This window comes from Balaenoptera ricei, chromosome 19 (genome assembly GCF_028023285.1).
Source record: "Balaenoptera ricei isolate mBalRic1 chromosome 19, mBalRic1.hap2, whole genome shotgun sequence".
NCBI classification, from domain to species: Eukaryota; Metazoa; Chordata; class Mammalia; order Artiodactyla; family Balaenopteridae; genus Balaenoptera; species Balaenoptera ricei.
The window spans coordinates 45,466,597-45,493,765 of record NC_082657.1 but is presented as its reverse complement, the minus strand read 5'-3'; the positions used below and the strand labels follow the sequence as shown (position 1 = coordinate 45,493,765).

The window sequence follows — 27,169 nt, the reverse complement described above, 5'->3', positions numbered from 1 at the left end:
ATGATTGTTTAAGAAATCTTCAAGGACTTCCCTGGTGGTGCAGTGGTTAAGAATCTGCCTGCCAATGCAGGGGACACAGGTTCAATCCCTGGTCCGGGAAGATCCCACATGCCGTGGAGCAACTAAGCCTGTGCGCCACAACTACTGAGCCTGCATTCTAGAGCCCACGTGCCACAACTACTGAAGCCCGTGTGCCTAGAGCCCATGCTCCGCAACAAAAGAAGCCACCACAATGAGAAGCCCATGCACTGCAACAAAGAGTAGCCCCCACTTGCCGTAACTAGAGAGAAAGCCCACGTGCAGCAACAGAGACCCAATGCAGCCAAAAAAAAAAAAAAAAGATTAAAAAAAGGAAAAGAGGACTTCCCTGGTGGCGCAGTGGTTAAGAATCTGCCTGCCAATGCAGGGGACACAGGTTCGTGCCCTGGTCCGGGAAGATGCCACATGCCGTGGAGCAACTAAGCCCGTGCGCCACAACTACTGAGCCTGCACTCTAGAGCCCACGTGCCACAACTACTGAGCCTGTGTGCCACAACTACTGAAGCCCACGTGCCTAGAGCCCATGCTCCGCAACAATAGAAGCCACTGCAGTGAGAAGCCTGCCCACCGCAACGAAGAGTAGCCCCCACTCCCCACAACTAGAGAAAGCCCGTGCAGCAACGAAGACCCAGCACAGCCAAAAATAAATTAATTAATTTAAAAAAAAGAAATGGCTTCAAACCCCTTAAAAAAAATCTTCAAATATTAACATCTAATCTTTTTATTGTTTAGGTAGTTAAGAAAAAAATTCTTCAAACTCATATACTCATCATGGCTATAAGGAGAATGGAACTAACATTCGCTCCACAAATATTTATTGAGTATCCATGGGTTAACTTTAGAGTTGAAATTTATATCTTATTTCAGTTAATCTTCACAGCATTTTAAGATCACTATTACCCCACTTTACAGATCAGTTAACAGAGGCTTTGCCAGTTCACACAATTTTCTTAGTAAATGGTAGAATCAGTTTCAAAACACCTGTTCAACTTCTTGAAGGCCAAAAGAGTAGAAGAGCATGGAAATCATTTAGACAAAGATAATGCAAAGGACCTGGACATGTGTGGTGCTCACAGTGAGTCTGGTGATGGTAAGAAGAGGGAAAGAGGAAAGGACTGATTCGCCACTACCACCAACGTTTTAAGTCTAGGAAGAATAGCGCTGTCACTACTGGAAATAAGCTGAGGAGGAATTTAGAGGAGGAAGGTGGTAGGTTAGGTCTGGAATTGGATTTGGAAATTAGAACATCCAAATGGAAAAATCTTATGGGTAAGGGACTACACTCAATGGTCAGAGCAAGAAGAGATGTATGTACCTTCTTACTAGAGACCTGGAAGTATGGGAGCAGTTTCATAGTTCCACTGAGGAGCAAAAGGCTGAAGAAAAAAAGAGTGGGAGTAGCCTTGTGATCTGATGAGAAAATAGGACCTGGGAAAGCAAATATATAAGCAAAGGAATGGCCTGGAAATTAGGTTTGGCTTGAATACAGGCTCTGCCACTAATTCCATGTGTGTCCTTGGACAAATTACTTCATATATCTAAGACTCCCATTTCCTTAGCTATACAATGATGGTGTTAAACTAATAAGGTCTCTTTAACTGTAGAAGTCTGTGAGTTGTCATCGGACAAATTTTCAAGTGGCAGTACTCAGAAGGGCAAAGAAGTGAAGGATAAAAATTTGGCTTGACTGTGGTTAGTATTTAATGTAGAATAGTAAAGAAGTGGGACTAGTAAAGCAATTATACTCCAATAAAGATGTTAAAAAAAAATTTTTTTTTAAAGTGAGGCAAAGAAGTAGGACTAGAAGCTAAAGGAATCTAACTACAAAAGGATGAAGATTAAGCAGTGTTGGCTAGCTCTAATAATCACTAACTGAGATCAATTTTTGAAGGTCATTGGTACAGACTTATGAAGGTCTTTGTCAGATAGAGGATGCTTTTCAAGTAAATTTTCCAGGCTAAGATTTATTGACCATTCATGATGGTTTGCAAAGAAGGATGGAATTAATCTAAACTGACTCCTGACTGCTAGAAATAACTCACTGAAATAGTTTCTATGTAAATGAAAAGTTATGGGGATGCTCTGCATGACAATACATTTTCTCTTCAGTTTCCTCATAAGTATAATGGAGATTTTTGAAAAACCTCTTATACAGTAAATAAAGGGACATAAATAGACAAGGCAGCCTTTGGCACCTCTGTCATAACAAGGGAGCAGTGTTTTCAGTGTAGATTCTATGTGTGGGTCTATGGGGTAGTCTCGTGCTAAGGAAGAGCACAAGGATGGCCCGTGATCTCTCTGCACGGCCTCTAACACTACTCATGGCATTAGATTATCAGTAGGCATCAGTATTATCTGTCTCTTGAACAGCCTGTGAACTCCTGAAGGACAAGGACTTTACTACCGAGGAAACATCAATTTCTGATGACTGAATAAATGGATCATAATTCAGTACAATTACTTGGAAGCTATTTGGAATAGTACCCTGAAAGTTCATTAAGTGGTGGGGCTGGAAAGGGACCAGAGAATGTTATTAAGACTAACACAAGGCATCTGATTTTGATTTTGGCAGTATCTATTTTAAACAGGTCTCACAGCAGCAGTGGCAAAAAGCCAAATATAGAATCAAGTACCCAGCTCACATTCAAGTCATCTTTCCTGTCACTTATTCCTTCCAAAGACGGTAACTTCAGAGATGTTCCAGGCTGCCATTGAACACACCTTTTTCAAATCTTGTCTCATTGTTCAAGTTTTAAAACAAGATGATTAAAAATGGTGCTTTATCATCATCGAAAACCATGTGATATATTGTTTTCCTGTGTCTTTATGAGGAAGTCAGTGCTTACATTTTCTTAAGGATGAGGGTCTATAACAAGCACTATCCACCCACTTACCAAGTACACTTTGATGATAAGGATAAACACATCATTTTCTGAAGAAGTCAGGTGGTGACCTTTATAGCAAAAGCCTGATCGAAGGTGTGTTATTTCTGTTCCCCCTTACCAAAGTTCTGCTGTTCTTTTGCCTAGTGTGTAACCTCATTTAGTTAAACCAACCTGCAAGGTTCCTGATAGTTCAGGATTTTAAGACTAGGATAAAGCTAAGAAGATTTTCCACAAAGAAGCACTCAAGCCGACTATACTCAAATATACTTTAATATATAATAATCAGTCAGTAGATTTAAGTTCCAAAAGGGCAAGGAACTTGTCTATCTTGTTCTCCATTGACTCCTTAGTGCTTGGTAAATATTGAGTGCTGATTAAAGTTATGTATCAATTGAATCTTTAATGTAATATGGGACTTGGCAAAACAACAACAAAAATTATGCTCAAATAATAGCTACTGAATATGAATTTTAGGCCAGGGAGTCAGAACTGTAACAAAGCAGTCCCTTCACCATCCTTTAGCAATAACTTGAGCACAGTGTGGTATCCAAGCCCAATGCTCTCCTTTGCCCCCTCACTTCACACTTAGGCTGGGGGCTCTGGGCTCTGGCTCCCACCTCTGGGTTCCTGAGATAGCCTTCTAATGTGACTGGCCAAAATTTGTCAACTTGAGCAAATTAAAATTATTACTGGTAAACAAATCTATAATGTAATTTATATGTAAATCATTAGCAATCTTGATAAATACAGTACTAATTTCTTTAAAAAATTAGTGCTTGCAATTTTCACTTCCTTTTGAATGTATATATGCATGAATTTATTGATTTATTTAAGTCATACTCCGCAAAGCACGTGAGTTGGCTTTATTTTTTTTTCACCAATTTAAGGTAAAAACATAAGGAGTTGTTTATGCCCCTACTGTACAATTTTATCACTTCCCCCCTATAAAGAGTAAAGTGAATTAAAAGCCTAGAACAAGGGTCAACAGCCCTCAACACCCGTGGTAACAGGTTATGTAGGTCACAGCATTTGGCCTACTTGTGGCAGCTACCGTCCTTGACTCCCATTACCCCAACACCTGGCTTGCCTATGCTACCACAACAGAAGTAGTCAGAGCCATCAGCAATATTCGCTGTAAGAAAAAACAACTTTTCTTTTTTTTATCCAAGAAATGTTCAAATTAGCAGTCCACTGTAATGCTATCTCTACACACAAGAATGAGGTGTTTGAGTAACAACCGGCCTCTTATTTAGAGCTACTTCCAATGCTTACGGATTCAGAGTTAGAGCTGGCAAGCATGGTAGGGTATGAAATCTCACCACCAGGTGGAGGGGCAGGGTAACCCAGGGCACTGCCTTTGGAGTAGGCGGATGCACATTGTCAAACAAACAAAAGTTCAAAGGGCCTTCATAACTAGCATCTGAGCACCTTGATCACTTTTGTAGAGTATTTTTTGGTATAATCAGTCTCCATTTATGTATACTATTTCATTTTAAAGCTGCAATGAACATTCATCAAAGTTTAGCAAATTCATCTTTTCTTCCTTTCCTTACACCCCAAGATTTAAAGGTATAATTCATTCTCTGGGTGAACAATTTTATGGAGATATTACATTTTATAAAATGAAGGCCATATATAAGTACAATCATTTTCTGAATTTTACTTGAAATGAAGAAATAAGAGAAATTTGGAAGTAAAGGAATAGAAATTATTTTAAATGGATGAAAAACTAGTATTACTTTATGGTTTATTACTCTATAAGCATAGTTTTCCTAAGATTTACTTTTAGGTTATTAGATAAGTTATAAGTATACCATCTAAATGAAATATATAAAATACTGAATTCAACTATTTATGGAATGAGCTGAAGAATTAATTTGCATTTATCAAAATCTGATTAATTTGCCTTTTTGAGCTGAAGACAGAAAAAAGTTCCTGAAAACTTAGAAGGTACCTATGGTAGACTGCTAAATGTCCTAATTCATTCTTCTCTAGTAATTGAGTTTAACTAGTCACAGGGCCACTCAGCTACAGACTACATTTCCTGGCTTCCCTTTTGTAGCAAGGTATGACCATGTAACTTGCTTTCTCTAATTAAGTGTGAGTAAAAGTGATGTGTGCATCTTCCTCATCACTTGCTCAGTAACCTCTTCCCCTCCTTTTCACACCCCTTGCTTTGGGCTAAGACTCAGTCAACGTGGTGACTCTGCTTTGACAATACCTAAAGAGGTAGAGGAACAACTAAATGAAACAGGAATCCTGATCTCTGAATTACCGTAAGGTGTGAGAGAAAATTCCAGTGTAGTTAAGACACTGTATTTTGGGATCTATGTTATAATAACCTAGCTTACATTACTAACAAAAATAAAACTCACCACCATAAAGGTAAGACAGAAAGAATATTTAAGCATTTTAAGCAAGAACCAAGATAACCAGCTTGAGCTCTATCATACCAAGTTTTTAACTAAGTTATTTTATTCCATTCCATTCTATTCTATTCTATTTTTTGGCTGCGTTGTGTGGTTTGCAGGATCTTAGTTCCCTGACCAGGGATTGAACCCGGGCCCCGGCAGTGAAAGCACCAAGTCCTAACCACTGGACCGCCAGGGAATTCCCTAAGTTATTTTAAGTTTTACACTGAACTCTAGATAGCTTCCAACCATAGGACAGATTGAAAATTACATGCACAATGATTAGAAGATACCCTTCACTTTTAACATTAGATTTAATACTACTAAAGGGAAATTATGACACTTTTTTCCACAACTGACTGAGGGGGAGATCAGTCCTATTATTAAGGGTCCTTTCTTTCTAAGAAACCTCTTATATATGTGATACTATACTAAGTGTCATACAGATCTTTCCTCTAGAAAAAGTTGTAACTCAAAACATTCTACAAACATTAAGTCTCCAGCTGAGTACACAGTACACAGTTACTTGAAAGTATATTCAAGTATCAGCACGTATGTTTTTGTATCAGTAAAAACTGAAATGTGGGGGGGAAAAAACCCCAAAAGAAAAAACTTCTTTTCAACTTAGGTTAAGATGTGAGCTTCTGGGGACTTCCCTGGAGGCACAGTGGTTAAGAATCCGCCTGCCAATGCAGGGGACATGGGTTCGAGCCCTGGTCCAGGAAGATCCCACATGCCGCGGAGCAACTAAGCCCGTGAGCCACAACTACTGAGCCAGCGCTCTAGAGCCCACGAGCCACAACTACTGAAGTCCGCGCGCCTAGAGCCCGGCTCCGCGACAGAAGAAGGCACCGCAATGAGAAGCCCGCGCACTGCAACGAAGAGTAGCCCCCACTCACCACAACTAGAGAAAGCCTGAGCGCGGCAACAAAGACCCAACACAGCCAAAAATAAATAAATTAAAAAAAAAAAAAAGATGTGGGATTCTGAATTTTAGGCCTATCAGAAGACTGTCCTTTTCCTTATTATTTTTTTTTTTTAAATTTATGTTGCCATGTTTTTTTTTTTTAATTTTATTTATTTATTTATTTATTTATTTATTTATGGCTGTGTTGGGTCTTCGTTTCTGTGTGAGGGCTTTCTCTAGTTGCGGCAAGTGGGGACCACTCTTCATCGCGGTGCGCGGGCCTCTCACTATCGTGGCCTCTCCCGTTGCGGAGCACAGGCTCCAGACGCGCAGGCTCAGCAATTGTGGCTCACGGGCTTAGTCGCTCCGCGGCATGTGGGATCTTCCCAGACCAGGGCTCGAACCCGTGTCCCCTGCATTGGCAGGCAGATTCTCAACCACTGCGCCACCAGGGAAGCCCCTTTTCCTTATTTTTTTTCATTTTGTACATTTTCTCTGAGTAATCTTGTCCATTTCTATATACTGTACTGTTGACTCCCACATCTGTTGTCTCCAGGGCTCAAACCTGAGCTCCAGAGCTGTAAACCCACATGACTCATTCCACACCTATGCTATGAATCCCACACGCTTGCCTCTTCAAGACCTTGCCCCATCAATTTCCTGCACTCTTCCATCTCTTTAATCAATCTACCCACCCACTCTCTCCTCCTGGATTCTTTTCATCATTGCTTAAATATGGGTAAGTCTCTATCTCAAACAAGCAAGCAAGCAAACAAATAAAAACCCTAGACCCCACATGGCCCTCTATATCTAATTTTTTTCTTTCATTGTTTAACATCTTAAAGGAGTTATCTACACTGCCTGCTGTTTCTCTATTCTTACCTCCTGTTCATTCCTTAGTCATCCATTGATCCCTTCACTCCACAGAAACATTTCTTACCAAGATCACTAGTGACCAACTTGTTGCTTCATACACAGGAAGGGCAGTGGGGTAAACACTGGAAGAAATAAGCTTTAATTTTGGTTCAGCCGTGATGTGACTAGGGCAACTTAATCTTTTTTCAACTGATTTTCTCAACTATGATACAAGGAAATTCATTTAAATCCTTCTATAACTCTCCTGAGAGTTTTATAGATATGTAGAAATTTAGTTGCCAATGATGTGAGACCAGGGTAGGCTGGCCCAGCTTCTGGGAGAAGCCAGGGTTTTGGTGCCTTGTCTGATCAGGAAGCTTTAGTATCCTAAATATAAAGATTTGGGTAGTGGACATGATTTCTAAGTCCCCTTCCAAATCCAAATTCATTAAAATGAAATTCAAATGGCATTTTGAGAACTACAATCTGTATGTTTATAATTTCTACCACAGACTTTCTCACGTGGCTTTGAGAGTCTTTGAAGAAAGAAGCTGTGTGAGGGAGAGGGAGTGGTATGCTTGCTTGCTGAGGTAGAGAGGCCTGAGGCCCAGCCCCCTCCTCACAAGCACTGACTCCTTCCAAATGGAGCCCCAGATGAACTACCAGCGTGCAAACATGGGCCTAAAGGACAGGCTCAAGGGTAAACGATCCAGGCTGCCTCTGGCAAATGGCTAACATTTCCTGCTTTATTTCCATTCCATACTGCCTCACATCAAAACTTAGAGCACTTGACCAGAAATGAGTAGGCTTACACACCTGATCAGCAACCAAATTTACTCCGCACCCAAGCCACAGAATTCATATAGACAGGACTCCCTCTGCTTTGGTTCAATAAATCCAATCAACACTTGACTTTTATTCAACCCCAGACTAAAATTATAAGTGTGAGAGCCTGAGTGTAGTTAAATTTAAAAAGCACTCTTACAGTCAAAGTTTAGCTCCAGAGATAATGAGTGGGCCCCTACCAAGAAGATGCCCATGTATACCCCCTCCTCTGCAGCACATGCAAATCTGGCCACTGCATGCAAATATCAGACTTGGGCACAAAAACAGTGACACATTTCAATCAACACTCACCCTCTAGATTCTCCAGAAAGGAGGTGGACATGAGAGCTCACTGTGGTTAGGCCATTTCTCTGTTGAACCTGATGGCTGGTGTTCCAAGTCAGACATAAACTGGTCTGTGTCAAAGAAGACAACATCACTACTGAATGGAACAAACCAGAGGGTAACAATCTACTACATGCCCAGCTTGTTTTTTCCTATAATTAAGAGGAATTTAGCTGTCCTTTATCTGTCAATCACTGCATAAAATGGCTCCCCGCATTTTATTAGATAATATAAATACTGGAGTCCAGAGAGTTTAGGTAACGCTGATTTATTTTCTAAATTTAAAAGGGCAGTCATTTAAAAAAGTTACAATGATGGTTTTCAGTGACTTTAAAGGACAGATTTAGTTTTAAATAAACTAGTTTTTATTAGATTAGATCTATCAGTGGTTCCCAAATACATGTCTGTGGTTACATCAGAGTTATCTGGGCACTTAATAAAAAAATAAACTCCTGGGCTCTACTTCAGAGCACAGAATCAAAATGTCTAAGGGTATGAGCCCAGAATACTATATGCATAGGTAAATTTGTGGGTCGTGGAGGAATATTTTTTTAAACTGAAGTTCACATCCATTAGCAGGCTATGAAATCAATTCAGCAAGCTGAAATCAGTATTTAAAAAAATACATAGAACAAAATAGAAGATAAGCTACATTTTTTTAACTAAAGGTTAAGGATTGGCTTGTGAGCCGTTCAAGTTAGTTGTGTATGTTTTTTGTGTTTGTTTGTTATGTAATGGATCATGCTATAAAACTTACTTCTTACTGTTAGAAGCTGTCAAAAATGTTGAAAGTTGGGACTTCCCTGGTGGCTCAGTGGTTAAGAATCCGCCTGCCAATGCAGGGGACATGGGTTCGAGCCCTGGTCCGGGAAGATCCCACATGCCGCGGAGCAACTAAGCCCGTGCGCCACAACTACTGAGCCTGCGCTCTAGAGCCCACGAGCCAGAACTACTGAGCCCGCGTGCCACAACTACTGAAGCCCACATGCCTAGAGCTCGTGCTCTGGAACAAGAGAAGCCACCGCAATGATAAGCCCACACACCGCAATGAAGGGTAGCCCCCGCTCACCACAACTAGAGAAAGCCCGCGTGCAGCAGTGAAGACCCAACGCAGCCAAAAATAAATAAATTAATTAATTAAATTAAAAAAAAAAATGTTGAAAGTCACTGTACTCAAGAAGAGTCACTATTACCAGTTTTGTGATAATCGCTGACACACACAGATGCCCAATTAAAGAGTCCAAAATACAATGAGGCAAAACCTCCTCCTTTGACCTATAAGGAATTATTTTTGGCCTTTGCTGTACGAATTCAAATAAAAGGACCTAACCTTTTATTAGATTCTAGAAGAATGCTTATTTTATCTTGGAAGAGAAGAAACTGTAGTCTCTGTGAACTAATTAATACTCTCCTCTTAGGCAGATAAAAGAGGGAAAACAAAGGAGGAGCCAATCTGTTCAAAATGCAGCCTCACTAAAGGGGTCAAAACAAAACAGAAAAACCAGAAATCCTTTGTGCGTAGGCAAAATTTTTCTGCCTTAAGCTTCTTTATTACTAAATTTGAGATCACTCACCTAGCTTTCAGGGGTGACTTAAGGATTACAGTGTGTATGAAGTATTTTAAAGACTCCAGATATATTGTCAAAAGTCTCCCTTCTGAGGTTGCCCAATCTTCACAACTGAGTCCTTCAAAACGGATTCTAAAGTGTAGAACATGTGAGTCCACGTAAATCAGCACATAAATTAGAAGAAAGAAGCCCAGGCCAACAGACGCTGGGGGCTTTTGTGAGTTGGCTGATACAGTGGTAGTTTCAGATTGTGCTTGTGGAGACTTGCAGTCCTCGAGACATTTTTCTAGTTCCCTGAAACACTGTTGACAGCTCCAAAAAAACCTGATTTATCTCTTCCTATCACAAAAACTTTCACCAGACATTTAAAGAATTAACACTAACCCTTAAACTCTTCCAAAAGATAACAGAGAAGGGAACACTCCCCTCTCATTCTAGGGCCAGCATTACCCTGATATCAAGGCCAGACAAAGACACTACAAGAAAAGAAAACTACAGAATATCCCCTGTGAATACAGATGTAAAAATCCTTAACAAAAGTACTAGCAAACTGAGTTCAGCAGCATACTAAAACGGTTACACATCATGAACAAGTGAGATTTATTCCCAGAATGCAAGAATAGTCCAACATACAAAAAAATCAATGAATGTAATATAGTATACATTACTAGAATGAAGGGAAAAAAACCCATATGATCATCTCAATTAATTCAGAAGTATTTGACAAATTTCAATACTCTTTCAAGATAAAAACACCCAATAAACTAGGAATAGAAAGAAATTTCCTTAACATGTTAAAGACCATATATGAAAAACCCACAGATAACATCATACTCAATGGTTAAAGACTGAAAGCTTTCCCTCTAAGAGCAAGAACATGACAAGGATGTTCACTTTTGCCACTTTTATTCAACACAGTACTGGAAGTTCTAGCCAGAGAGATTAGGCTACAGAAATAAAAGGAAGAGGTAAAATGACCTCTGTTCACAAATGACGTGATCCAATACATAGAAAGCTCTGAAGAATCAACATACAAAAAAATGTTAGCACTAATAAATTACAGGATATAAAATCAACACACAAAATTTAGTTGTATTCTATACACTTTTAATGAACAATCTAAAAAGGAAATTTATAAATCAAGTCCATTTACAATACTATTAAAAAGAACAAAATACTTAAAAATTAACCAAGGAGGGATTCCCTGGTGGCGCAGTGGTTGAGAGTCTGCCTGCCAATGCAGGGGACACGGGTTCGAGCCCTGGTCTGGGAGGATCCCACATGCCGCGGAGCGACTGGGCCCATGAGCCACAATTGCTGAGCCTGCGCGTGTGGAGCCTGTGCTCCACAACGGGAGAGCCCGCGATAGTGAGAGGCCCGTGCACCACGATGAAGAGTGGCCCCCGCTCGCCACAACTAGAGAAAGCCCTAGCACAGAAACGAAGACCCAACACAGCCATAAATAAATAAATAAATAAAAATTAAAAAAAAAAAAAAATTAACCAAGGAAGTATAAGATTCGTACACTGAAAGCTACATATTGCTGAAGGAAACAGAAGATCTAAATAAATGGGAAAACATCCCATGTTCAAGACTTCATATTGTTAAGATGATAATACTACCCAAAGCAATGTACAGATTCAATGCAATCCCTATCAAAATCCCAACAGTGTTTTTGCAGAAACAGAAAAACCCATCCTGAAATTCATATGCAATCTCCAAGGACCCTGAAAAGCCAAAACAGTCTTGAAAAAGAACAAAGATGGAAGACACACTTCCTGATTTCAAAACTTACTACAGGGCTTCCCTGGTGGCGCAGTGGTTGAGAATCTGCCTGCCAATGCAGGGGACACGGGTTCGAGCCCTGGTCTGGGAAGATCCCACATGCCGCGGAGCAACTGGGCCCGTGGGCCATAATTGCTGAGCCTGCGCGTCTGGAGCCTGTGCTCTGCAACAAGAGAGGCCGCTATGGTGAGAGGCCCGCGCACCGCGATGAAGAGTGGCCCCCCACTTGCCACAACTGGAGAAAGCCCTCGCACAGAAAACGAAGACCCAACACAGCCATAAGTAAATAAATAAATAAATTAAAAAAAAATAAAAAAAAAATAAAAAAAACTTACTACAAAGCTACAGTAATCAAAACAGTGTGATACAGGCATAAGGACAGACATACAGACCAAAGGAATAAAATAGCCCAGAAAGTGCTCGCTTCAGCAGCACATATACTAAAACTGGAATGGTACAGAGAAGATTAGCATGGCCCCTGTGCAAGTATGACATGCAAATTCATGAAGCATTCCATATTTTTAAAGAATCTAAAAAGAGTGGATATACGTATATGTATAACTGATTCACTCTTCTGTACAGCAGAAACTAACACAACATTGTGAATCAACTATACCCCAATAAAAATTTAAAAGAAAAATAGCCCAGAAACAAACCATGACAATATACAGTCAATTCATTTTCACTTTCAAGCAAGGGTTCTACTGGACATGCAAAAAAAGAATGGAAGCTGGACTCATCCTTCATACCATATACAAAGTTAACTCAAAATGGATCAAAGACCTAAACATAAGAGCTAAAATTATAAAACTCTTAGAAGAAGAAAACATAGGGCAAATCTTCATGACCTTAAATTGGGCAACGATTTCTTAAGTATGACACTAAAAGCACAGGCAACAAAAGAAAAAATCGATAAACTGGACTTCATCAAAATTAAAAACATCAAAGGATCCTATCAAGAGAGTGAAAAGACAATCCATAGAATGGGAGAAAATATATGCAAATAACTTATTTGATAAGGATTTAATATTCAAAATATATAAATAACTCCTACATCTCAACCAAAAAACCAAACTCAACCAAAAACATGGGCAAAATATTTGACTAGACATTTCTCCAGAAAAAATAAACAAATGACCAATAAGCTCATGAAAAGATATCCAACATCATTAGTCATTAGGGAAATGCAAAATAAAACCACAATGATACCACTTTACACCCATTTAGGACGGCTGGGTTTTTTTTTTTTAAATAAAAAATAAGTGTTGGCAAGGATGTGGAGACACTGGAACCCTCATGCACTGTAAATGTAAAATGGTGCAGCCACTGTGGGAAAAACATTAGTTTGGCAGTTCCTCAAAAAGTTGAAAAAAGAATTCCATTTGATCCAGCAATTCCACTCCCAGAATACCCAATATAACTGAAAATAGAGACTCAGATACCTATACTCCAATATTCAAAGCATCATTATTCACAACAGCCAAAAGGTGGAAACAAACCAAATGTCTTTCAACAGATGAATGGACAAACAAAATATGGCATATACAAACAATGGAATATTATTCAGCCATAAAAAGGAATGAAATTCTGATCTATGCTTACAACATGGCTGAACCTTGGAAACATTACGCTAAGTGAAATAAGCCAGACACAAAAGGACAAATGTTGTATTCCACTTATATGAGGTATCTTGAGTAGGGAAAGTTATGGAAATGGAAAGCAGAATAAAGGTTACCACAGGCTGGGTTGTGGGGAGAGAATGGGGAGTTATTGTTTAATGTGTACAGAGTTGTTGTTTAGGGTGATGAAAAAGTTCTTGAAATGCACAGTGGCGATGGCTACACACTACTTGAGTGTACTTAATGTCACTGAACCATACACTTAAAATGGTTAAAATGGTAAATTTTATGTTATGTATATTCTACCGAATTTTAAAAATTTCAAAAACAAACTGCGCGGGACTTCCCTGGTGGTCCAGTGGGTAAGGCTCCGCGCTACCAATGCAGTGGGCCCAGGATCAATCCCTGGTTGGGGAACTAGATCCCGCATGCATGCCGCAACTAAGAGTCCACATGCCACAACTAAAGAAGCCCACATGCTGCAACTAAGCATCCACATGCCGCAACTAAAGAAGTCCACATGCCACAACTAAAAGATCTCGTGTGCCACAACTAACACCCGGCACAGCTTAAATAAATAAATAAAATAAATATTAAGAAAAAAAACTGTGGGTTTTCTCATAGCAGAACATTGTATGAAATGACTGAATGAGGTTTTCACAGATCTAACCATTAACTCAAAGCAACACCTGGAGGACTTCTGTAAATCCCTCTTAAAATTTATAAATCTGGGATATGGAATCTGTTCCTTTTAAAAAAATTTTTGTTTATTATTTATTTATTTAGGCTGCGCTGGGCCTTAGTTGTGTCATGCAGACACTTAGTAGCAGCATGCATGCAGGATCTAGTTCCCCGATCAGGGATTGAACCCAAGCCCCCTGCATTGGGAGCATGGATTTTTACCCACTGGACCACCAGGGAAGTCCCAGAATCTGTTCCTTTTATAAGAAAGTTTTGAAAAATTAAATATTTATAAATTATGAAATATGTCTGTGGGAAGATGAGCAAAATTTCCCCACTCATCCAAGCTGCCTCCCCATTTGACCAAGTTGCTTACTTTAGCCACCTTATCGATATATATAGGCTTTTCTGGTTTATACAAACAAGACAATGATCTGGTGGGTACAAGAAAAGAAAGGCTTTGGAACTGTAGTGTCATCACTTACTGGATTGGTGACCTAAGGGAAGTTGTTTAACCCTTGTAAATCTGTTTATTTACTTGTGAATTTGTTTACTTATTTATTCAAAGTCTCCTGAAATGTAAGTGTAGGCACTCTGCAACATTTTATAGAAATACAATTATTATTATCTAAATTGATAAAGGCAGGACAATTAAATTATCACTTAATGACCTCATCTAGTCTTGTGGCTTTAACTACCTCCTGCATGCCAACAACTCTCAAATTTATATCTTCAGTCTATAACTCACTTCCAAACTCTAGACTCATTCAGCCAACTGACTACTTTATATCTCTACTTGAATGTTCAACAGATACCATAAACATAACACATCCAAAATTGAACACCAGATCTTTCTCCAAAACCTGCTCCATCCAGAGCCTTCCCCATCTTACCTGACAGCAACTCCATCTTTTCAGTTGCTCAGGCAAAACCCCATTGGTGTCATCTTTAACTTCTTTCTCTCACACCTCACACGGAATCTGTCAGGAAATGCTACTGGCTCTAACTTTAAAATACATCAAAAATCAGTCCATCTCTTAGTCCAAACCATCATTTCTGGCCTGGATTACTATAATAGCATCTTAACTGGTCTCCCTGTTTCTGCCCTTGCCTCTCTACCCAGCAGCCAGAGTGACCCTGTTAAAACCTATATCAGGGGCTTCCCTGGTGGTGCAGTGGTTAAGAATCAGCCTGCCTCGCAGTGGTTAAGAATCCGCCTGCCAATGCAGGGGACATGGGTTCGAACCCTGGTCTGGGAAGATCCCACATGCTGTGGAGCAATTGAGCCCATGCGCCACAACTACTGAGCTTGCACTCTAGAGCCCTCGTTGCACAACTACTGAGCCCACGTGCCACAATTACTGAAGCCCATGCGCCTAGAGCCCATGCTCCGCAACAAGAGAAGCCACCATGAGAAGCCCACGCACCGCAACAAAGAGTAGCCCCTGCTCGATGCAACTAAAGAAAGCCTGCGTGCAGCAACGAAAACTTAATGCAGCCCAAAAAAACCAAAAAACAAAAAACCAACAGTAATTTAAAAAAAAAAGAATCCGCCTGCCAGTGCAGGGGACGTGGGTTCGAGCCCTGGTCCCAGAAGATCCCACATGCCGTGGAGCAACTAAGCCCGTGCGCCACAACTACTGAGCCTGTGTTCTAGAGCCCGTGAGCCACAACTACTGAGCCCACGTGCCACAACTACTGAAGCCTGCGCGCCTAGATCCCGTGCTCCACAGCAAGAGAAGCCACCGCAATGAGAAGCCTGCGCACCTCAACGAAGAGTAGCCCCCGCTCACTGCAAGTCGAGAAAGCCCACGTGCAGCCAAAAAATAAATAATTAAATAAACAAATTTATTAAAAAAAAAAAAAAGTTCTCAGTTTTAACTTCTAATACAAATAAAAACTGATACATACAAACCACCTAAATAAAAGTTCTTGGGGATCCTCAAAAATTTTTAAGATTATAAAGGAGTCCTGAGAAAAAGACAGTCTCTTCAGCAAGTGGTGCTGGGAAAGTTGGACAGCTGCATGTAAATCAATGAAGTTGATTTACACACCCTCACACCATGCACAAAAATAAACTCAAAATGGCTTAAAGACTTAAACATGAGACATGACACTATAAAACTCCTAGAAGAGAGCATAGGAAAAACATTCTCTGACATAATACCAATGTTTTCTTAGGTCAGTCTCCCAAGGCAATAGAAATAAAAACAAAAATAAACAAATGGGACTTAATCAAACTTACAAGCTTTTGCACAGCTGAGGAAACCATTAAAAAGAAAAACAACAACGAAAAGACAACCTATGGAATGGGAGAAAACATTTGCAAATGATATGACAGACAAGGGCTTAATCTCCAAAATATACAAACAGCTCATACAACTCAACAACAAAAAAACAAACAACCCAATCAAAAAATGGGCAGAAAACACATGGGCATGCTAACAGATGCTCAACATCACTAATTATTGGAGAGATGCAAATCAAAACTACAATGAGGTACCACCTCACACAGGCCAGAATGGCCATCATTAAAGTCTACAAATAAATGCTGGAGAGGGTATGGAGAAAAGGGAACTACACTGTTGGTGGGAATGTAAGTTGGTACAGCCACTATGGAAAACAGTATGAAGATTCCTCAGAAAACTAAAAATAGAATTACCATATGATCCAGCAATCCCACTCCTGGGAATATACCCAGACAAAACTATAATTCAAAGAGATACGTGCACCCCTATGTTCATAGCAGCACTGTTCACAATAGCCAAAACATGGAAATAACCTAAATGTCCATCGACAGATGAATGGATAAAGAAGATGTGGTACATATATACAAGGGAATACTACTCAGACATAAAAAAGAATGAAATAATGTCATTTGCAGCAACATAGATGCAACTAGAGATTATCATACTAAGTGAAGTAAGCCAGACAGAGAAAGAGAAATATCATATGATATCACTTACATGTGGAATATAAAATATGGCACAAATGAACTTATCCACAAAACAGAAACTGACTCATAGACATAGAAAACAGACCTGTGGTTGCCAAGGGGGGCGGGGGGGGGAAGGAGAGGGAGGGACTGGGAGTTTGGGTTTGGTAGATGCAAACTATTACGTTTAGAATGGATAAACAACAAGGTCCTAATATATAGCACAAGGAACTATATTCAATATCCTGTGATAAACCATAATGGAAAAGCATATAAAAAAAGAATGTATATGTGTGTATAACTGAGTCACTTTGCTGTACAGCAGAGATTCGCACAACACTGTAAATCAACTATACTTCAATTAAAAAGAAAAAAAAAAGGAGTCCTGAGACCAAAAAGTTTGAGAACTGTTGCCCTACACGTTTGGCTCCCCATTACCTCCTTGACCACATCTCCTACTACTTTCCCCCTAGATTCCTCATATTCCAGCCACACTGGCCTCATTGCCATTCCTCAATAAGCCAGACATGCTCTTACCTTAGGGTCTTTCCTCTGCTTGTCCCTTTTGCCTAGAATACTCTTCCCCCAGGTATCTACATTGGTAATTTCCTCATCTTCAAGGTTTTTTCGTCTCATCTTCAAGTTTTTGATCAAATGTTACCTCATCAATGAGGTTTATTTACTGTATTTAAAATTGCATGGGGGCTTCCCTGGTGGCGCAATGGTTGAGAGTCTGCCTGCTAATGCGGGGGACACGGGTTCGAGCCCTGGTCTGGGAGGATCCCACATGCCGCGGAGCGGCTGGGCCCGTGAGCCACAGCTGCTGAACCTGCGCGTCTGGAGCCTGTGCCCCGCAACGGGAGGGGCCGCGACAGTGAGAGGCCCGTGCACCGCGATGAAGAGCGGTCCCCGCACCGCGATGAAGAGTGGCCCCCGCTTGCCATAACTAGAGAAGGCCCTTGCACGAACCGAAGACCCAACACAGCCAAAAATAAATAAATAAATAAATAAAGTAGCTATAAAATGACGGACTTCCCCTCTTTGTGACCCCATCCTTTAAAAAAAAAAAAAAAAAAAAATTGCATGGACTTCCCTGGTGGCACAGCAGTTAAGAATCTGCCTGCCAATGCAGGGGACACAGGTTCAATCCCTGCTCCAGGAAGATCCCACACACTGCAGAGCAACTAAGCCCGTGTGCCACACTACTGAAGCTCACAAGCCTAGAGCCCATGCTCTGCAACGAGAAGCCACCGCAATGAGAAGTCCACGCACTGCAACGAAGAGTATCCCCTTCTCGCCACAACTAGAGAAAGCCCTCACGCAGCAACGAAAACCCAACACAGCCAAAAAAATAAATAAATAAAAAATAAGTAAATAACATATTTTTGTCCCTGTGAATGATTCATTTCCAAAGGAACTCAGAAACAGGATATGAATTTTAAAATAGAATACATCTTTAGACACTGGCTTTGTATCTTACACTTGACAGACATCAGAAAGTTACTATGTTTACTGTGTTTATAGAAGTGAGATTATATAAAGTAATCAACTATAGTTATTTCAGAAGCCACTAAACACATGCAAGATGATCTAAATTTCAGACAGACCTGGATTCAAATGCCAGTCCCAGTGTCTGTGGTCATATAACACTGGTAAAGTGCTTAAGCTCTCTGAGCCACATCTCTGAAAATAAGGTTAATAATTCACTTTTTACAGATTGTTGGGAAGAACTAATGAGCTACTAGCAAAGTGCCTACCACAGTGTTCAAAAAAAAAAGTTTTATTATCAAGAAACAGTAACCATAATTCATTATTATTATTTTTAGATTGTAAAACATTTATTTATCACAGATACATCCAGGTTTCAGAGATGTTAACATGTTTGAAATAAAAAGTGCCCAATAGAATCAATGAAATACATACTGTAAGTAGTGTTGGGGCAATCAGCGAAGTATTTAAAAACTAAATTTAGATCCCACCCTCAATATCTTACAACTCAGTGTCTTATACTCCAATATAGTCTAGGTTAAATTAAAAATTTAAATATTAACAGTAAGATCATTCAAGTCCTAGAGGAAAATATAAGTGGGAACTTTGTATAACACTGGGGTAAGATAAGCCTTTCTAAACAAGATTCCCAAAGCACAAATCAAAAAGAAATGCTGCGGAGCAACTAAGCCCGTGCGCCACAACTACTGTGCCTGCGCTCTAGAGCTCGTGAGCCACAACTACTGAGCCCATATGCCACAACTACTGAAGCCCGTTTGCCTAAAGCCCGTGCTCCACAACGAGAAGCCACCACAATGAGAAGCCCGCGCACCACAACGAAGAGTAGCCCCCGCTCACCGCAACTAGAGAAAAGCCCTCGCACAGCAATGAAGACCCAATGCAGCCAAAAATAAAAACAAACAAACAAACAAACAAATCAAAAAGAAAAGATATATTAGGTTGGACCACCTAAATATTTTACATTTCTATAGATCAAAACACTATTTTAAAAACTGGTAAACAAACGAACTGGCAAAATATATATGCAATACATGTGAGACAGAAAATTAATTCATTAATTATTTTTAAATACACTTTTTGAAGTGAATTTATTTTGAAGACTTCTGATATGCTGTGATATGCTGGCTATTTACTGGTAACCTCTCTTGGATTTTTCCCAGTTTATGTATAAATTTTAGTGTCAAGTTGATTCAAGGAAAAAATTTTGTTCATATGCAATATAACTAATTTGTGCCATGTGAGATAACACAGACACACCTGATATGAGAAATAAAAGGTCTTCTCAAATGCTTGCCCTTGCTTCACTGGGTCTAAAAATTAAATTTTCTTATTATATGTCCAAGAGTGGTTGTGTTTAAGGTCCTGAATCCCCATCATGATCCGTTCTGCATAAGCCATGATCCAAAGCCTACATGGGTATTATTTGTGGGACTTTTTGCCTCTGGAATTATCCATCATAAGTATGTTTGAGGCTGGATGGTACATGTATGCCTCCCAGAAGAGTATTCATGAGTTACCCAGAGTCCTAGTTAAAAGAGAAAGTTCAGTATTATCTACCTCCCTCCACTACTGAGCCCCTAAGTGATTCAACACCTCATTTGGGACCCATTCTCATCATTGGCTATGCATGGCTTTCTTTTGTTTTATTTATTTAAATACAATAAACACCAGTAAACGAGTATCCAACAGGTGGGCTAGCACACTGACAATAATATTTACCATTCTGCTCCTCCATACCAGTCTCCTGATTTCCCCATCCAAGTTAATCACCTGAATCTTGTATTTATCATTTCCTTGCAACTGGAAAGCAGGTTCATCTGCTTGTCACCTATATAGAACTGCAGCAGCAGAGGTCATGTCTAGAGTCCCTGTTTACAGTCAAATTAGCAATTGCCCTACATTCAGGATCAGCATGTTACTGCACAGAGCCTGCAAGTGGCAGTGTCAGTTTTCACCACAGCAGCAGGTCAGGCTATATTTAACATGTACCCTCTTCTCTGCTGAAGAGCTGTAGCTATGGCTCTGTTAGTTTGTGAACAAAGAAGGACAAGAGGGAATTGAGGGACTCTAATGGAAAGTTCTTACTGGATTCAGCTCAATCACAAATTAAATGGGCCTGTATTTAAAAGTCTAAGACAGTCTAGTTTAACAATACTATAATCTTAATTAAAATGCTTAAAACACAGCTGTGACAATTTCTATATTTTTGTACTGTTTTAATGTATATCACTTGGTCCAAATCTGGGACATACACACTATAATGCACAGAAGTGTTTAGGAAAAATTACAGCTCCAGGCACACAAACTTTACCATCTGAGTAAAAACTCACTGATAATTTTACAGAGTAGCACATGCTTTCCAAGCAGGGGCAATGGTACACTTAGGTAGCAAAGAAAAATGAAAGTAGCAAAAGAATTTTGAACAATACTCTAATTGGTTGAGTAAGTATATATTACAGCCTTCCAAGGGGACTGCTTGAAAGAGAACATCAATTGGTAAAGGTCAGTATTCTGCTGCTGCTACTACCCCAAGGAGTAATCCCCCTGAGGAGGGAGCCACATTACTCTGAAAACGAGAAACGCTTCTGGGACTCTCCTGAGTTTGGAAGATTGACATGAGGGGTCAAAATCACCTCAATGAACCTGAACAAGGATAACTGCAAAGTTTAGTCGTGGGTTCCAAAAACATATGTAAAAATCCATGGTGGAGGGGTGGGGGGTGGGGATACAGAATGGATGTGATTTAGTTATGACTAATGACTAGTACTTATGACTCACTAAATTAACAGCAAGATGAAGCTAAGAAAATCCCCTGACCTAACACCAAACTGATAAATAAAGTCTTCTGAACAAGGAAGGTGACGGTCCCAATCCACTTTGAGCTGGCTAGAGTGTTCCCTTCTGGATATGCACTACGAAAAGGAACCAAACACCAGGGTTCAAGCAGAAGGGAACTAGCATGTTAGTGAGGCTGAGGGAAGGATGAAATTGCTGGAGTGTTTTTAAGACTTGGGAAAGAGATCAAAATTTCACACATGTGAAGGATTATTACAGAACAATGATTAGATTTGTTCTGCATGATTCCAGAGGCACCAGAGCCCACATAAAACAAGGGCAGCTGGAACTTAAAAGGCCCTGAGATGTTCCAAAGAATCTGGAGATGAAGAGACCAACAGGAATATAATATCACTAGGGATACCAGAGTATGAATTCCAGTGTGAAAGACGAGGATGGAGTAGAGAGCCTTTAAAACTTCATCTATACTGAGAGTCTAGAATTTTAAGATTGCCCTGGCCCCTCTCACAAACCAAGGCTCTGCTGAGGAAACAGCATTTTCTTTCATCTATTCTGCTTGCTCTACATCCACAGTCTCAAACCACAGACTGATGAAAAACATGATTGCAGATACTGAAAAAACTCTTAGAGTACTGAATTAGGAACCAGGAGACTTGGGTTTTAGTCTTTACTCTGCTATTAAATCAGTGTTACCCTGGATGAATACCTTAAGCTCTGTAAAACTCAGATTCTTTATCTATAAAATGGGGGAGCTGTATTAGAGTATTTTTAGTTCTACAAGTCTTGAATTTCTGAGCTGAGGTGCACTAATATCTTCTCTATTAAATGTCACTGAATTTATAATAAAAAATTAAGGTGTTAATGTCCGTATTTATTTATTTATTTATTTATTTATTTATGGCTGTGTTGGGTCTTTGTTTCTCTGCGAGGGCTTTCTCTAGTTGCGGCAAGTGGGGGCCACTCTTCATCGCGTTGCGCGGGCCTCTCACTATCGCGGCCTCTCTTGTTGCGGAGCACAGGCTCCAGACGCGCAGGCTCAGCAATTGTGGCTTATGGGCCTAGTCGCTCCGCGGCATGTGGGATCTTCCCAGACCAGGGCTGGAACCCGTGTCCCCTGCATTGGCAAGCAGATTCTCAACCACTGCGCCACCAGGGAAGCCCAATGTCCATATTTCTAAAAGTAACAGTCAAGTAATACCTGAATGATTCTTGACAGACTCCATCTTAATTAAAAATTTCAAAAATAAAAAGGATATTTTATTTGTTTTAATCTTTAATTTGATAAAAAAGAAAGGGGTAAATAAATATAAAACAAATAGGATTAATGAAAGTTATTAGGATTAGATGATAAGTATATTTAACTAGTATAACACAAATTTAAAGAAATTACTTGTGTCCTCTAGTTGTGGAGTGGAAATTACTTTGTACTTAATACTTAGCACAATATAGAAAAGTTAAAATAAAACTTGAGCTCAAGCTAACTGCAAAGTTCGCTTTAAGTACTTCTAATCCTTTTTGGCATGTTTTATGGCTTACTTTTAAAGCTTACCAGAAAGGGGCCATTCAAGTACTACAGAGTTCCAAGTACTAGGGAGTTCAAGGCCTATGAAATATGTTATTATTGTTCTTTTAATGAATTTATATTAAAACTCTGCAGAACTGTAGGATTTTCTAAGCCTCTAGTTTACCTTCAAAGGCAAATCCAAAAAAAAAAGGCAAATCCAAATAACATAATCAATGAGTCAGTTGGCAAACATCAAAAATTCATTTGATATTTGATAGCATCAAAATGTAAATTGCAAAAATTATACATCAAATAATCGGAGGTGCCCAGGAGTGTATTTTAGTTCTCCCACCCCCTCTTTAATTACTGCTAGCACCACTGAGCTTCTTTTTTTTTTTTTAAAGCATTTTTGTGGCTGCACCGCACAGCATGCAGGATCCTAGTTCCCCAACCAGGGATTGAATCCACGCCCCCTGCATTGGAAGCACAGAGTCTTAACCACTGGACCACCAGGGAAGTCCCACCACTCAGCTTCTATCAAGTCTCCTGATAGGTAGCAATAAGGGAATTCATTAGCCAGTCCTTGTCCTCTGTGGGGAACTTTGCTTAATTGTGAATGGAACAAAAATGAAATTACTTTTATACTTGCCCTCACAGACCTCATTTTTCCAGATTCTCTGTTTCTGCAACACATCTTCACATATTCAAAAGAATCTTCACATATTCAAAAGATGAAATAAATAAAAATTCCATAAAGCCTTTCTAAAAGTTCCAATTTGCTGTCCCCCCAAAAATCACTCAATCTGTGGTAAATTAGAAAGAGCAGGTTCCAGCTTTGGTCTCTTTTTAGAAAAACAGTCTTCATTTGGAAAGAAAACGAGCTGGAATACCCAGCAGCTATGAGACCTGCTTAATAAATCTTGTGTTTTCAGTGGCATCACTGAAGTGGTAGGTTATCACACTCCAGGTCTCACCCTTTGTTTCAGGGATTAAAATTCTAAACACAAACCTTGAAAGCAATACAAGTGTGACAGATCAGATGCTGTTGTGAACATATATTCATGCAGTGAAATTCTGCACATGCATTCCTAGAGAATGTTCCACTATTCTCTAGGAATTAAAAAAAGCTTGGGGGATCCCCTTTAGCGCTGCGTTCTAACCACCACGGCCTGCTGTTGCTGGGGGGCAGCTGTAGTACTGCAAGAAAAAGACTAGACTGAAAAGACCTGCCTCCAGTCTCAGCTCTGCTACTTACCAGTTATGTGACCTTCAGAAAGTCTGATTCTCTAAATATAGCTATCTAGAGGATTAGTAAGAGTTAAATTAGATAACAATGCTATGCAAATTGTAGGTTTTGCTTGTTTACAGCTATACCTTCTGTTTATACACAAATGACCTGGCATATCCCCTTGCGGCTTTCAAAGCCGTCCTCAACTATGCCATCTGCCCTCCAGCCACAGAAAATCATGCTTTCCCAGACATAGCTCTATGTTTCTGCTTCTGTTGTCTGGTTTTCCCTTTGATTCTCATTTACTGATACTATACTTGTTCTTAGCCAAAAGGATAAGAAGTGATTGATCCTTATTTACTGAAAAATATACTCATCCTCCAAGACTGGCTTAAAAGTCATCTCCTCAAGGAAGCCTCTCTGAATCCTTCTTACAGAATCTTTCACATCTCTTTGCTGATCTCCCAATGTGCTTCTTTCATATCTTGGTTGTAAGTGACTAAGACCTACTGCATCATTGTATCCTCATATACTGATCTGACAGTAAAGCCCTGGTGCCAGGTCGGGGGTAGGGTGGGGGCTCCCGCATTTTATCATTTTATTTACCTTCCTTTCCCTTATGTTTGGAATTTGGAATTTAAAACCAGCTTTGCAACTAAGTAGTAAATAGCCTCTCCAGATGTATAAAGGAAATGGCTGACCTAGAGTTACTTTTCTACAGATTAATACAGAATCAGAGAGAGAATTAAAATTCTATATCCATGTTTCAAATTTTTCATATTGTACAACACTTACAGGTAGCTTTCACTGAATTCCTATTTAGACAAAATTTCACTACCATATAAATGACAAAGCCAAGAATAAACTAAAATTATTACCTGAAAATCCTACCTTGGGGGAATTTTCAATTATTAAAATAATTAATTTCCAGAGTTTGCTGTCCAATTTATGATTTCATAAAAATAGAGGTTTACATACCAACTTGCTACATTTACATAAATAGCTTCTTTTTATCATGGTGCCAACAGCTGTACCAGCAGCAGCAAACCAGTCTGGTCTTGTACTATCACCACTATCTGACTCAGCAAGCTGGCAGGGCCACAGAGAAGCAGGTTCTTTACTTGTATGAGTCTCCTCAAGGACAAGAACTCTATCCTCATACCTTCCTAGTATTCCTAGCATTTAACTCTGTGCCTTGCAAAGAGATGGCATTCTGCAATGTTTAGTGAATTAACACTTCTGAATTCCATTCTCTAGACACTGTGACCTCACTGTATGTTCTGAAAGGAAAAATGCTCAATAAAAGCTCACATCTTCATTTCCATCACAAATAGGTGGTAGGTTATTACTCAAGGTCTCACCCTTCGCAACAGATATAAGTGGTAAAATAGACTTTAAAGCATATATGTTCATGTCTATCTTCAGAGTCATATATCAACATATTTCTAGTAAAAACAACTTATTAAAAAGCCCAACCATATGCCAATAAACAATCCATGGTAACTTTCTCATGACTCTTAAGGGAAGGAAGTTCCTGGATCTTCACTGCTTCAAAGCATAAAGATGAACTTACCATCATCTAAAGTGATGTCCTGAAGACCAATTGTAGAAAAGTTAGGTTCCTGCTCTTCAGGTTCAGGTTTAATGTTCACAGTTGCCTCATCAGGTGGAAATGAAGCTGGATCGCACAAACTGTGACATAATAAGGATGAAGGTGCAGAAAGACCTCCCTGGCCTGTACTTTGTGCTTGAGTTGAGTGCTGTCCAGAATGCATTCTGGTGGCTAGAGACTGTGATGAGGCAGTTCCTGAGCTAGGAGACTGGTAAGGCATAGGCTGTAGCTGAGGAGATGGTGGCCCAGAAAGTGGTGAACTGGCCAAGGGATGAGAGGCTGCTTGGGAAGCTGTTGTAGCAGTCCCTGAATGTGAAGGACCATACGTAATGGGTTGTAACTGAGGGGAAGGCTGACCTGTGACCTGATCAGCCACTGGAGAAGAAAGAGATCTTTGTCCTGTGTTTGAACAACAGTATCCCATTGACGGCAGATGAGGCAAGGTCTGCACAGAATGAGGTGTGTGGGCTAAGAGATGTCCTGCTGAGCCTGAATTTGAAGAATGAAAAGGTATGGATGATGGTGGCTGACAGCCAAGATTTATTAAATTAGGAAGAGCTGCATCCTGCTGAAACAAAACTGGATCAAATTCTTGACTAGAGGCAGCATTAACAGGAAGACAAGTTAGTCCATTGAATACGACATTAGTTTGCATAGGCTGATAGGAAGACCCTACAGGAGGTGTTGGTGTGACTTGAAAAGGCTGGTGCACAACTGAAGAAGGTATCATATGCTGTTCTTTACCAGCACTCTCATCCCTACACTGCAACTGTGGCAGATGGGCTGAGGTTACCATGGATGCATATGTTAGCTGGATGGGACAAACCAAGCTTCTCTGTGCAGACAGTACACTGTCATGTAGGTGTCCTGTATCTGAAGAAGGCCTCTGGGTCTGGACAGGATGAGGCAATGATGGAACTGAAGACAAATCAATCTCTTCTCTGTGTTCTTGCTTCATCAAAACTGAAAAGAAAGTGATTAATGCAAATGTTATTACATAATACATAAAATAATTATGAAAGGACTTCATTCTAGGCTACACAACTGTAGTGCACATACAAGCCAGGGGTTGAAAACTCAAATGCCTTCAGGGAAGGCAGATAATATAAAATATGTGAAACCAGTAAATAGAAGACAACACGGAACGGTTCTTGCTTCAAAAGTATTCAAGTTAAAAAAAAGAAAAAAACCAATACTGCATAGACCTCTATGAAATGATGTTGGAAAGATCTCTAAGACACGTTGTTAAGTAAAAAAAAAGTCAATTGCAGAACATGTGTACATGTCACAGTTCACGTAAAATATTGTGTGTGTATATATACATACGCATATACACATGTACACATGTTTTTGCTTATATATGTGTGGATATCTCTGGAAAGATGCACAGGAAACTGATAACTGTTGGGTTTATTGCTGGGAAGGGAAACTAGGTGAATAGGGGATAGGAGCATGAGGAAGATTTACTTTTTACTGTCTACGTTTTGGGGCCTTTTGAATGTTTTCCACCATGTATATATATTACTTATTTAAAGATAAATAATTTTTAAAAAACCCCAAGATCATTATGAGGTAGGGATTATTATTATCCCTGCCTTATAGATGAGTATACTGAAGAGGAGATTAAAGACACTACGACCTCACAGCAGCTAAGTCGTATCATAA

At 39.7% G+C, this 27,169-nt stretch overlaps 1 protein-coding gene and 1 non-coding gene across 3 annotated transcripts in view; one reads left to right on the top strand and one right to left on the bottom strand.

The window, feature by feature from the left end:
• The window catches only part of NFATC3 (nuclear factor of activated T cells 3), a 134,578-nt gene that overhangs the window by 4,237 nt on the left and 103,172 nt on the right, over positions 1 to 27,169 (bottom strand). The window contains exons 9-10 of one of the 2 annotated variants that reach the window (XM_059904578.1): positions 25,466 to 26,467; positions 8,235 to 8,338 (exon numbers count right to left, since the gene is read on the bottom strand). In XM_059904578.1, the coding sequence (XP_059760561.1) occupies positions 8,238 to 8,338; positions 25,466 to 26,467 (1,103 nt within the window). In that variant the 3' untranslated portion in view covers positions 8,235 to 8,237. The remainder of the gene's footprint in view (positions 1 to 8,234; positions 8,339 to 25,465; positions 26,468 to 27,169) is intronic. The other variant, XM_059904577.1, reaches the window with a different exon arrangement.
• On the top strand, positions 12,037 to 12,143 carry LOC132354425 (U6 spliceosomal RNA). Its single transcript, XR_009499291.1, has one exon. It is a non-coding gene; the product is annotated as a U6 spliceosomal RNA (small nuclear RNA).